At 38.2% G+C, this 11,951-nt stretch overlaps 1 protein-coding gene across 1 annotated transcript in view; it reads right to left on the minus strand.

Moving 5' to 3' along the window:
• CFAP91 (cilia and flagella associated protein 91) overlaps positions 1-11,951 on the minus strand; it is a 59,124-nt gene that overhangs the window by 15,463 nt on the left and 31,710 nt on the right. The window contains exons 6-11 of the mRNA XM_019651029.1: positions 10,444-10,601; positions 8,482-8,664; positions 7,259-7,401; positions 4,586-4,702; positions 3,067-3,138; positions 1,736-1,882 (exon numbers count right to left, since the gene is read on the minus strand). Coding sequence (XP_019506574.1) covers positions 1,736-1,882; positions 3,067-3,138; positions 4,586-4,702; positions 7,259-7,401; positions 8,482-8,664; positions 10,444-10,601 — 820 coding nt within the window. The remainder of the gene's footprint in view (positions 1-1,735; positions 1,883-3,066; positions 3,139-4,585; positions 4,703-7,258; positions 7,402-8,481; positions 8,665-10,443; positions 10,602-11,951) is intronic.

Below are 11,951 nucleotides of genomic sequence, written 5' to 3' on the forward strand. Positions count from 1 at the left end.
AAGCAGGGTGAGTCTGTGGCTACTACAGCTCTTCCTATGAACTCCTCCCTTAGCTCTTAGCTGACATGGTATCAGTCAGGTATCTGTCCACTAAATAGCATAGGTGAGTTGAAAAGCCTGGGTTGGCTTAGTACTGCCAAGGTCTATAATCAGAAACCTCACAGGGCCAAGGAGGGCATTTTCCTATCCAGGTCCTGGGGCCTGGTGCTTCCAGGGCATTCTGCTCCCCATCTGAACAGATGAGCAGCCCTACCTCCATCATTTCCAGAACCTTCAGACTCTAGATTCAGAGATTCCAGTGTCCACATTCTCTTCTTCTTTCTATGGTCCCTCTGTTGGGTCTCGCAGCCTGTGGCTTTCTTCCTGCCTCCCCCCCCCCCAACACGCTCCCCCAAACTCAGTGACCATCCAGTCCTGCTGTCATGTAAAAGGAAAAGAGCTGTACTCATTTCCGAGCTGCTTATCATTTGTGCTCAAGTGCACACAGCACAAGAGTTTTGTGTGACTAAAGGTGGGTCATATTAACTTTACTGTAAGTTTACTTTCTTAAAACACTAAACTCTGTGCAAATTGATTCTTTCTCACCTTGATATACAGATAAGTGGGAGAGGTAGTAAAAGTGCATCTACACTGCAGTCAACAACATCAAAAACTGTGTATGGGCTGGCCAAGTGGCGCGTTGGTTAAGAGCTGGCTTGGGATGCCAGAAGGCCCAGGTTCGGAACCCACATATGAGGGCCAGTGACACTGCGCTCCACAGCTAAGATGCTGAATAACAGCTCAACCTGGAGCTGGGCTGCCGTGAGTTGCTGGCGACAGCTAGGCTGCAGCCCCTGCTGCATTGGGTTGCCATGGGCTACCATGTGTAGCCAGCAGCCAGCGTAAGCAGCCCTCAAGCCGCCGTGAGCGGCCGTCCAGAAGCCGGCGACTGATCTGCCTCACCCAGGAAGAGCGCAATGATGGTGCCAACTTGGGCCAGTGAAGCAATATCCTCCACAACTAGACTGAAGAACAAAAGGACAGCAACTTGTCTGTTCCCCTTCCCCCAATTTCCCAGTGCTGTTCCCATCCCCCAATTCCTCAATTAAAAAATCTTTTAAAAAAAACCCCAAAAAACTGTGCATATAGAGACGAACACCAGAAGAGAACAGGAAAACATTTACAGTTGTTGGGTTAGAGCTGCTATTACCAGCTGTTGTCAGGTGAGCAAAGCGCAGAGGTCATGATGAAAGTCACAGAATATCATGAGATATTAACATAGTTAATATGCAGTATAACCAGCATGAGCTATATACAGCTCCCAAGCTCATAAATAAGTGCTGATATTTAAAAATAAATCTAATTTCTCACTTTTTTCTTATTGCTTTTATTACTTATTCATTCTGCTAAGTTCTCACTAAATGGAATATATGCACAGTAGAGTTGCCAAATAGTTAAAAAAAATTGGAAAGGAAAAACTTTTTAAAATGTAGGTTTCTTTTTTCTTTTTCTTTTTTTTTTGCGAATAAAGCAAATAATACCATATTCAATTCAGGGAGGGCAATTTGAATGAAAATTCAAATTATGGACTACAGCATATTGTTTAAAAATGCTGACTGCGATAGAGTGATGGGATTGTGGGGAAATGTTTCTTTTTCAACATTTTATTTATCATCATTATAATGTTGCTCATGCAATAATAAAAATCAAGAGAGAACATGTAACCAGAAAGTAACAAGAAAGAAAAGGTAAGAACCTTGTGTTCGTGCAAATTCCTCTGCCGCTGTAAGGCCAAAGTCAGTTGCTTCTCCGCTTTCTTCACCAGCCTGTCATCTTCTTGGAGTGCATGCGTGGTACGCAGCTCCTGGATCAGCTCCAGTCGCTTTTCTTTCCCTTCAAACATCTGTATCAAATCAAAACAAAGAGAGATTTGCAGCTTAGCATTCCTTAAGCCAGGTACAAGAACTCCCACTTGTGAACAGTGGGCTCTGCCCTGCCTTTTGGGATGACAGGGCAGGTGTGTTCCACAGGGCAGGTGTGCTCCACAGAGCAAGTTCAGCCCCCTTTTCTACACCTTCAGCTGGTCAGGCAAAGAAGGAGCTTAGTTAAGAGTTGTTTACTCAATTTCTTAAAATGCCTTTCAAAGACAAGGTGACAACTTAGTGTGACATTAAGAAACTTGAACCTTCCCCTCATTTCCTGTGCTTGTCCTGAGAAACTCGAGGATGGTGTATTTCATAGCCGTGTTTTTCCCCCCAATAGATCTGCCCCTGGCTTGTAAGACACAACGTGCTGTCTGAACTGTGGCATTTCTCCTGGGGAAGTCAAGAATAATGTGGAACCCAAGATGCTCCCCCAGCTTCCCTGGACTTACTCTTCATAACTGAGTCTCTTAAGAGTTATAACTGTCTAGGGACAGGAAAATGCTTGTAGTTGGGGCTTTATATCAGTCCATTTTTAAATTGAGGGCCTGCTCTGGCAGCACAAATAATCTGGCTAAAGCTTTATAGTCAGGAAGGCCAGAGGTGAATTTGCTGGCAATTAACATCATCACTCTCAGACTCACATTACTTGCCTGTAAAAGGGGGTAATGGACAGAAAAAAAAAAGAGAGATTATATATGTAAAGCAAAGAATATATAATGTGGGCACATAGTAGGGGTTCAAAAAAAACTCTAGTATATTATGTAGCTATTTCATTTATTATTCAGGTATTGTTAGCTATATGCACTCAAATAATTGTATTATAACTTTGTCGAAAATTAAGAAATCCATTTGGTTTGTGATGCTTTAGTTGTCAAAATTGAGGTAAGAAAACTGCTGGATTTAGCAGTCCCAAGGAAGACCTTAGTTTCGCACTGCCTTGGCTACAACTGTGGCAAACAGAAGGCGGGTCCTTGCTCTCCCTGACACATTGTCCTTGACACTGGACAGTCCACGGCGGCAGAGGGAATGGTAACTCCACAGTATAGTCCCACAGGACAGGAGAGTGCAAACGAGAATTCACCCCGAGAAACCAAGCACACACGCATTCTATAAATCTATTTTCAAAGGAGAAGCACAGGGCCAGCGGTTGGGCCCTACACACCATGTTCTGAACGACTCTGCCCCGGAGTAACTTTTGAAGGTAGATAACAGCCATTTCTTTATCTTCTTCTTCCTAAAAGAACAAAGGGAGAACCAAGCAGTTTGAGAAAAGTAGTCAGCATCACATAGTCTCTGAAGAATTGTACCAAGCAAAAGAGACTGTGCTAAATGCTAGAAGGATTTAAAGAGAAATAAAACATGGTCCCTACCCTCACTGAACATATAGTATTTTAAATGTTACTTACTATATTGTTAAAATCTATTATTATTTTTTCATCATAAATATCTTTAATGAATCATATCAAAAGCAAAAAGTTCGCCCACTGTCATGCTATCACTACAAATTAAGCCATTTTGATTTTTCTACACTCCTTTCCAGCAAAATCTTTCTTGAAGCAACAAGTACTGTTGATAACATCTATTTTGCAATAGTTTTTTCATGTTTGATCAGGAGTAGACAAAGAGTACAGCTAGTGTCTATGTCTGGGGTGCTTCTCACAAGAATTTAGCTACACTAGTAAAATCAGAATATAATGTACAAGGTTAGTCATCTACAAAAATCACCTTAAACGACTATGTGTCAAAAGCAGGAAGAGCAGAGTCTGCAAATCTAATGAAGGCTCCTCTGAATACAGAAGAAAGCAACAGTAAAATGGACGGCATTTAACACACATGAAAGACCAGGTGTTAACCATAGGCAGTGGCCGGCACGGAGTCGAGAAAATGGGGTGCTGCTCAGAAGCATCCTGGCCGGTCAGTAGGAGCACTCCAGTGCCACCACAGCGCCGACCCATCAGAGGTGCTAGTGGCTCTCCTGTCAGCTCCCCTCCCTCTGAGGAAGCACAGCGACCCGAATACAGCCTAGCTTCTTGTGAGAACTGCCCTACCCTGGGAGATAACGGGTGGGCCTGCCAGGAGGAGCATCTGAGTCACCAGCCAGGTATATTTCTCGCTGTAAAATACTAAACTTACATTGCGGCATGGCTAGCAGTTTCTGGTGGGTTTGCTGAGTCTGAGTCAGTCCTTTAAATCCTAACCAACTCCGGTATCGGGCTCAATTTGAGTGTGGGGATCCACGAAGCTGAGGTACGGCCCTGACCAGGGTGAACTCTACATCGGTCCTGACTCAGAAGCCAGCCTGTCTGGGTGACTTCATGGCAAGTCATTCCAGCTGTCATCAGCCACCTCCCCACGTGGGAAGTCATAGTAACTGGTCATCACTTTAACTTTTTTTATTTGACATACATGAGGATTACCCTTTTGATGCCTATTTGTCTTGGGGAATCCTTTTATTCTTTGTGTTTTCATTCTTGAAAAGGGTTTAGATTTCATTTCATTTCATTTTGCTTGCTTTTATGTGTGTTCGATGTTTGAAAGAAACATAAGAAAAAAAGGTAACATCGCTCAGATCTTGGGAAATTAATACTGTTAAATTATTTGTTTTTAATCCAGACTATCCTAAGAATAAATGGGCAGCAGCGCTGAATTTAGCATTTCAAATAAAAAAGTTTCAAACTTACACTGGAAGTCATTTCCAAGGTTGGAGTTGGAAGCCGAGGTGGAGGCACTAACTTTCTTTGGAGAAAGAGTAGAGGTTTCTTTGGTTCAAGAACCTTATTCTTCTTATCCAATAGTGCCTGAAATAATATCAACTGCTGTCATTTCTTATCTTTGTATTTTCTTCCACTACCAGATCTAGGTCAAAGATCTGAATGAATGTCAATCAGAAATAATCGTCTCTATGGCTATGCTAGGACAGTTTGAGAAACTCCAAACCAGGGTGCCGTATCTCCCAACGGATGCTATGATATTCCTAAAAATAAATTAACCACTGAATAAACATGGCATATATTCTAGGCGTATCCATTTTAATCAAAGATTTCGGGGAATTTACTTTTTTTTTTTTTTTTAGTTTTTAAAAGGTTCTGTCAGGTGTGTATGCAAGCAAAATCCCCACTTTTATTCTTCCGCATGAGCTAATTTGCTGTTTTAAATGACTACCTGGACAATAGAAAATTTCTCCTGTGCAGTAAGTAACTGAAATGTTTGGTACAGTTTGTTGTTATGGGGGAGCTGAGGAGCATTAGATGGCAACTGTCTCAAAATGAGAGAGAGCTTCACTTTAGCCTTAAAAGCCTGCACGCCAAGATTTTTGAAAATGAACTTGTTTCCTTGTAAAAGAAATGACTGTTTCTGTTTCAACATACATTTTTTTTTTTTTACTTTTGATCACCAAAAGTCTTGCTAAAATGCATTAACATAAGGTTTTATTCATTCATCGGTTCCATTTTCAGTCACAGGAGGATTCTTTAACTTAAAAATATCAAAAGTTGGATCTCTGTGATTTTAAGATCATACTTTAGTTCCTTTTTCATCTATAATAATTTTTATATTATTTTTTCCACAAAAAATAGTTATGTGATAAAACAACAAGCTTTAAGCCAAGGTTAAAATTAATAAAAAATATGCAAATTATGAGTAAAATCTTAAACCACATGAAATTACTGTGGTTGTAATAGAGCCTTTGAGTTTCTTCAAAATAAAACTGACAGCAAATATATGACAGCTCTATGATAACCACAACTAATGAATCAACAGAAAGCAGCGGCAATCTAAAAGTAATTTATAATTCTAAACTCTGACACGTCCTGAGTGAAATGCCCTGAGCAACATCACATGAAACTATTTTAAAAACAATCATTCTCAACTATTTTTGTTGGTTTTATTATGATTGTCATTGGACTTCTTGACCTACCATTTTTCTTTTAATTGTGAAAACCTAATGATTTTTCTTCAAAGTTTGAATTATTTTTTCAGATTATGTTTGGAAAGGGTGTTGTAAAACAGGAACTCGCACACATTACAGAAATTAGTACATCATTTCTTTAAGAAAATTTAACAATATCCATCAAAATAACAAATGCATGTATATTGTGGGCCAGCAATTCTATGTCTAGAAATTTAATTCTAGATACGTTCACACGTGTATCAAATTATATGCAAACAAGTTTACTCATTGCAGCATTGTTTTTAAAACTAAAAAGTTGAGAACATTATAAATATCCATCAAAAGGAGACCAGTTATATTATGATACATTTATACAATGATATATCATGTAAAAAATAATAAAAAAGGCTTTTCTGGTAACACTGATATGGAATGATCGCCAAGATATATTAAGTAAAAAGGGCACAGGCAGAACAGTGTGTATTATACACTAATATTTATGTAAAAAACATTTTTTTAAATACATATATGCATTTATATATATTTGCTTATATATTTATAAATACACACACATGCATATATATTTACACATATGCATATATTTGCTTATGTAAAATATCTCTGGAAGGACAGATATAAAACTAAAGACACCAGTTGCCTCCGAAGAAGGCATAGCTGAGAGACAGGAACAGAAGGGAAACATTTCATTTAATACTCTTATATAAGTCATGAATTTTGAACTATGTGGATATATTTTCCACTCAATAAACAAATTACAAATACAAGAAAAAAGAAAGAAAAAATAATTTAAACTTCGAAGAAAAAAAAATCATTAGATTTTCACAATTAAGAGAAAAAAATGTTAGGTCAAGAAGTCCAATGAAAAGCATAATAAAACCAACAAAAATATTTCAGAATTTCTTCAATCTCAGTCTCACAACTGCCTTGAAAGGTAAGGCTTGCAGCGGGGTGGGGAATATGAACAAGTATGAGAATATTAAGGAAATGCTCTTATCAAATGATACATTTTAATATGTTCAAAAGGCAAACTTAAACAACAGGTTAGGCAACTGAGTTTAATCCATAGTTTTCATAATAGACTCTTTTAGCCTACTTTATGACATATGCAATTTGACAAGGCATCAACAATATATTTCAACCTAAATTTCTACCAAGAATAACCTGAAAATATTGTACTGTGGAAATTCTTTTATGCCATTCTAGGTATTTCTCCGTCATAGTTACTATGACATAGCTCCAAAAGTATTTTCTTAAATACTTGTACCTATCACCTGTACCTTCATATTTCTATGAAAAGAAAACTCTAGAGAGGAGAAAGAATGAAGGATTGTGTGTTGAAAACTACTGGGCATTGTTGCCCAAGACAAAGTGCAATTTTTGGGGTGTAGTATTCCTCTGCCAAAGTCCCACCAGTAGCATCTTGTCTTCCAGATAAGGGTTATACCTTATGAACTTCCTCCAACTCACGGTCCATCCTTGCTGCCCTCTTTAGAAAACCAGCTTTGGTGGTAATGACTTTAGGTTTTGGAGGTCGGATTCGGGGTTGTGTCACAAAATCTGGGAGACATGACTCAAGTTCAACTAACCCTATGGGAAGGAAGTACATGTTTTTAGTATCTGGTGCTTAAATTTGGCATTTTGAAAGCCTATTGTTAATTTTGATAGCTGTTTGCCAAGAAGTCTCCTTTAGAATTATTGATGAGTATCTCATATAATTGAATTGTCCCCAAAGTGTAAAGCAAATTTCTATATAGTTAACTCATGTTCTCTGTGACTTAGACTGTAAAATGAGAAATGAATTCTAAAATGAAAACATTGCCCTACAAAAAATAAATTCCACAATAAGAATCAACAGAAAATGAATGACCATATGATACATGGCACCACCATTATTAAGTGGATGTACACCAAGTCATCATATTCTGCTCTGGAAATGGTCAGTCAGTGCTACATGTTAAACTCATGGTCTAGGCCATGTGATGCTTCAACTTGTCAACTGAAATTTAAATCATTTAAATAAGCCTCTCTTGAACTTTACAACAGGTATAGCCCTCTTCATGAATTATCCCTTGCCCACTAGTTTTCTGCCATTTCTTCTTAAAGGACTGATTTCATTATAGATTTCTTGTTTGCTTCACAAACCTGGCAAGGAAGCTTTTCCTATTTCATTTTTTATATAACTTTGATTATTAGTGACCTTAAACAAGTTTAAATGTGTAATATCTATTTGACTTTACTCCTTGATAAATTGTTGTATACTGCATCCATTTACTTATTTGGGTCTTAATAGTTTTTATTTGTTTGTATCAACTCATATAAATAAAATTAAATGTGTTAATTACTATTTCTTGCAAATATTTTTACTTGTTTAGCTTTTAATTTAAATTATTGTATTTTACATATTTAATTTATATTTCTTTTTCTTCACCACTGTTGAATTATATATTCTTATATTTGTTTATCTAATCTTATTGAGGTATATTTTGTTACCAACTGATAATTCTCAATACATAATCCTAATCACTAGTATAAAAGATGTAAAGTACAGCTCATATTAATGCTCATACAGGAAGACTCCCCTCCCCAGGATATATATAATTATATATTTAATTTGTATTTCTAAGATAACTCTTTTATACTGGACTTGTAATTATGTAAATTACTTACCTTCATAGGTGTTGAGATAGTGGTTTTTTACTACAAAGTCCTCTGAGTTGTTGTCTGGGAAACGACCAAGGCAAGATAGAGGTCCATAGACCTGTGATGCATAATCAGAATAATCCTTGATGATATTTCTTCTCTCCAACTTCCCTTCTACATTCTTTCTCTTTCCCACAAGTTTTCTGATTGCTAAAATACAACATACCTCCATGACTATCTCCAAAATATTGCTCTGAATGACCCAAATGCAGAATAGCGGACCAGTCCTAATTTTATACCCAGGGAAGCTACTGAACTGAATGAATTTCATGATGACCACTCAATGCAGCCCTAATGTAACACTAAAAACAAACGTCTGTCATCAGTGTAACCCAGATGGCTATGAGACAGATGGGAGTGACAGAAGCTGAATCAGCTAGTGTCCTCAATTGGTACTCAAAAGCTTATAAAAAAGCATTTCAAGCTCTGGGTCAAGAAGAGATATTCAATAAAAGTTTGTTAAATGAATGAAAGAAACTCAAAGTAACTAAATAAATACATGTTCAATGGGGTTTAGGGGAATTATTCTCTCCTAGGAGAATAATTAAAAGAGAGGGAAGACTACATGTTCTTCAATAATCTCTGTTCACCTTGGCTAACACCAGAATAAATTAGAATATGTCAAATAGTGAAAAGAAAAATAATGCTGACAATATCTAAATGCATACTTAGCAGCTATTAAGTTGTTATTTTCTCACATCAAAAATAAAAGTTAAAAGTTCAGTTCAGTAAAAATAATTTTTAAGGAATTATTTTTTGTAATTGTTTTATTTTTGCTAGAAAAATGACAATTTTGAATGATTTTAAATATGATTATATGCCTATTATGTATATAGATTTTTAATTTACACATACAATTGATCCATTACAATTTTATAAGTAAATAAATTACACTAAAAGTTACTCAACTAATATAGCTATAAAGTTAAGTGACATGGTAAAAAGTTAGAATTTTAATTTTAATTTTTTTAAAGGTTTTATTGGGGAATTGGGGGAGGGGAACAGCGTTGGGGAATCGGGGAAGAGGAACAGACAGGTTGCTGTCCTTTTGTTCTTCAGTCTAGTTGTGAAGGACGTTGCTTCACTGGCCCATGTTGGTATTATCATGGTGCTCTTCCCAGGTGAGGCAGTCGTTCGCCGGCCATTGAACGGCCGCTCACGGCAGCTCATGAAAGTGCACACCAGCTGCCATCCAGCCCCATTGCAGCCTATGCCATAGCCAGAGACTCACGGCAGCCCAGCTCCAGGTCGAGCTGTTGTTCACCATCTTAGCTGTAGAGGGCGCAGTGTCACTGGCCCTCATGTGAGATCTAAACCAGGGCCCTACTGCTCAGAGCTGGCGTCCCAAGCCAACTCTTAACCAATGTGCCACTCGGCCGGCCCTATTTTAAATTTTAATTTAAAATTTTTATTTAGTCATTTTTAATCTTCCTCTGACTCCCCTTTTAATGGATAAAATACACGTATACTTGTAGTACATAAACAGATATACAGTATATCTGGTATTAAAACTTCATGGGAAAGGGCAAGTAGGAAAAACAATGTCTGACTATCTCTTCTGGGGGCAATAATTAAAAAAAGGTTGAGAAACAGGACTCTCTATCCATGGTGTCAGCCCATGAAAATGGGGAGCCAAACACCTACACCTACACACACACACACACACACACACACACACACACACACACACACACACACCCTGTAATGTCAATAACTTGACTACCTGTTAGAACATCATTACTTGATTTTCTTAGTGAGGAATTTTCCTCCACTCTCCTACTTTTAAGAAATACTTTATCTCCTGTCCCTTGTCTTTTTAATAACACTAGGACCAAAAAAGAATTATGTCATAGTTAAATCAGGCTTGGTCAAAGAACCAAAGCAAAGCCAACTTTTCCATTCTCTTCATTGTTGATACTACAACATTACCTGATACATGTGCACGTCGAATTTGTGCCAATTTTGCCTCCTTTGCTTCTTGCAGTTTAGACCATCGGGCATTCAAGTGCTTCATGTTCACTTCATTTTGATTCTCATCACGTTTCTTCAGTAGCTCTGTTAGCACTTCCAGGCGAATCGCCTGCAGTCTTCAAACAAATGATAAAATATAAGTATGTGGTATCTCAAACAGGGTGTTCTACTACAGAGAAAGGGAACACCTGCCATAAACAGGATCTTCTTTTTAGGTTGGTGTCATATTAATGTATTCTAAAAAGACCACTCTGACAAAAGTGTTACAAATGGAGGCCTGGGGGGGCAACTCAATAGTGAGTCTCTAAATGATAGGAGTAAGTATGGGTGTAGTTCTGATAAACAAACAAGAACATGCCTGGTAGATGGGCAAAATAAGGGCCCTCTAGGCAGATGGGCCTAAATGAACAACAAGATGTCCGCGCACGGTTCCAGGTTGAGTGGTTGCTGGAGGGCTAAGTAATAGGAGGAGTGAGGAGAAAATGAGGTTGCGGCATGTCATCTTAAGTAGTGAAATGTGCAAATGCCAGTGTCTGGCACATATAGGTATTCAGTCAACCTTTGTTTCCCTTCCCCTTATCTTGACCTTGTTCCCCCAGGGTTACCTTGCTCATCTGTATACAACTATGCACTAATGACTTTAAAATCTTTACCTCCAGCCCAGATATTTCTGAACCAGAATTTCTGTCTACTTGAATCTCCAGGTGTCCCCTGGAAACCTCAAATACCCCACTCATTTTGTTCTCCCAGAAATCCACGCGTTCTGTTCCATTTTCTTCCCTCCTCTAAGGATTTCTCCTCTAAAACACTTCTTGCATCCATTCCCTAGCTTATGTGTTTGTCATCTCTCTCCTAACTTGGACTATAGTTGCTAGTCTAGTCTCTCCTTCCAATCTTTGTTCCACATAACTGTCAAGATTTTCCTTCCTAAAATAGATATTTGAACATTTTACTCCTACTTCAAAATTCATACAGTAATTTATTCAGTCATTTATTTGCCAAATATTTATTAAGTCTCACCACATGCGCAGGCAGGGAGTAAACAATGATGAACAAGATAAAACACATTTTCTCAAAAAAGCACTATTCCAGTGGAGTAGGCATATAAGCCAACATTTATAACACAAGGAGATAAATAACAGACCAGAAGAATGGAAAGACTTCTGTGGGAAAAGAAATGACAGAGCACCTATATTTAGTGCTAGTCCCAGTTGGTCAGGGGGAAGGCAGGGGGTTGGTGGGGAAGGCTTTCTTAGAGAAGCCATTAACTCAGCCATCTGGAGGATAAACAAGGATTGAGATTTGTCACATTGACAATGGAAAGGTGAGGCCTCAGCAGAGGGAGATGAATGTTCAATTTAAAAAGACTAGAGAGGGCCGGCCGAGTGGCGCGATGGTTAAGAACTCGCTTGGGATGCCAGAGGGCCCCGGTTCAGATCCCACATATGAGGGCCAGTGACACTGCC

This window comes from Hipposideros armiger, unplaced genomic scaffold (genome assembly GCF_001890085.2).
Source record: "Hipposideros armiger isolate ML-2016 unplaced genomic scaffold, ASM189008v1 scaffold_8, whole genome shotgun sequence".
NCBI classification, from domain to species: Eukaryota; Metazoa; Chordata; class Mammalia; order Chiroptera; family Hipposideridae; genus Hipposideros; species Hipposideros armiger.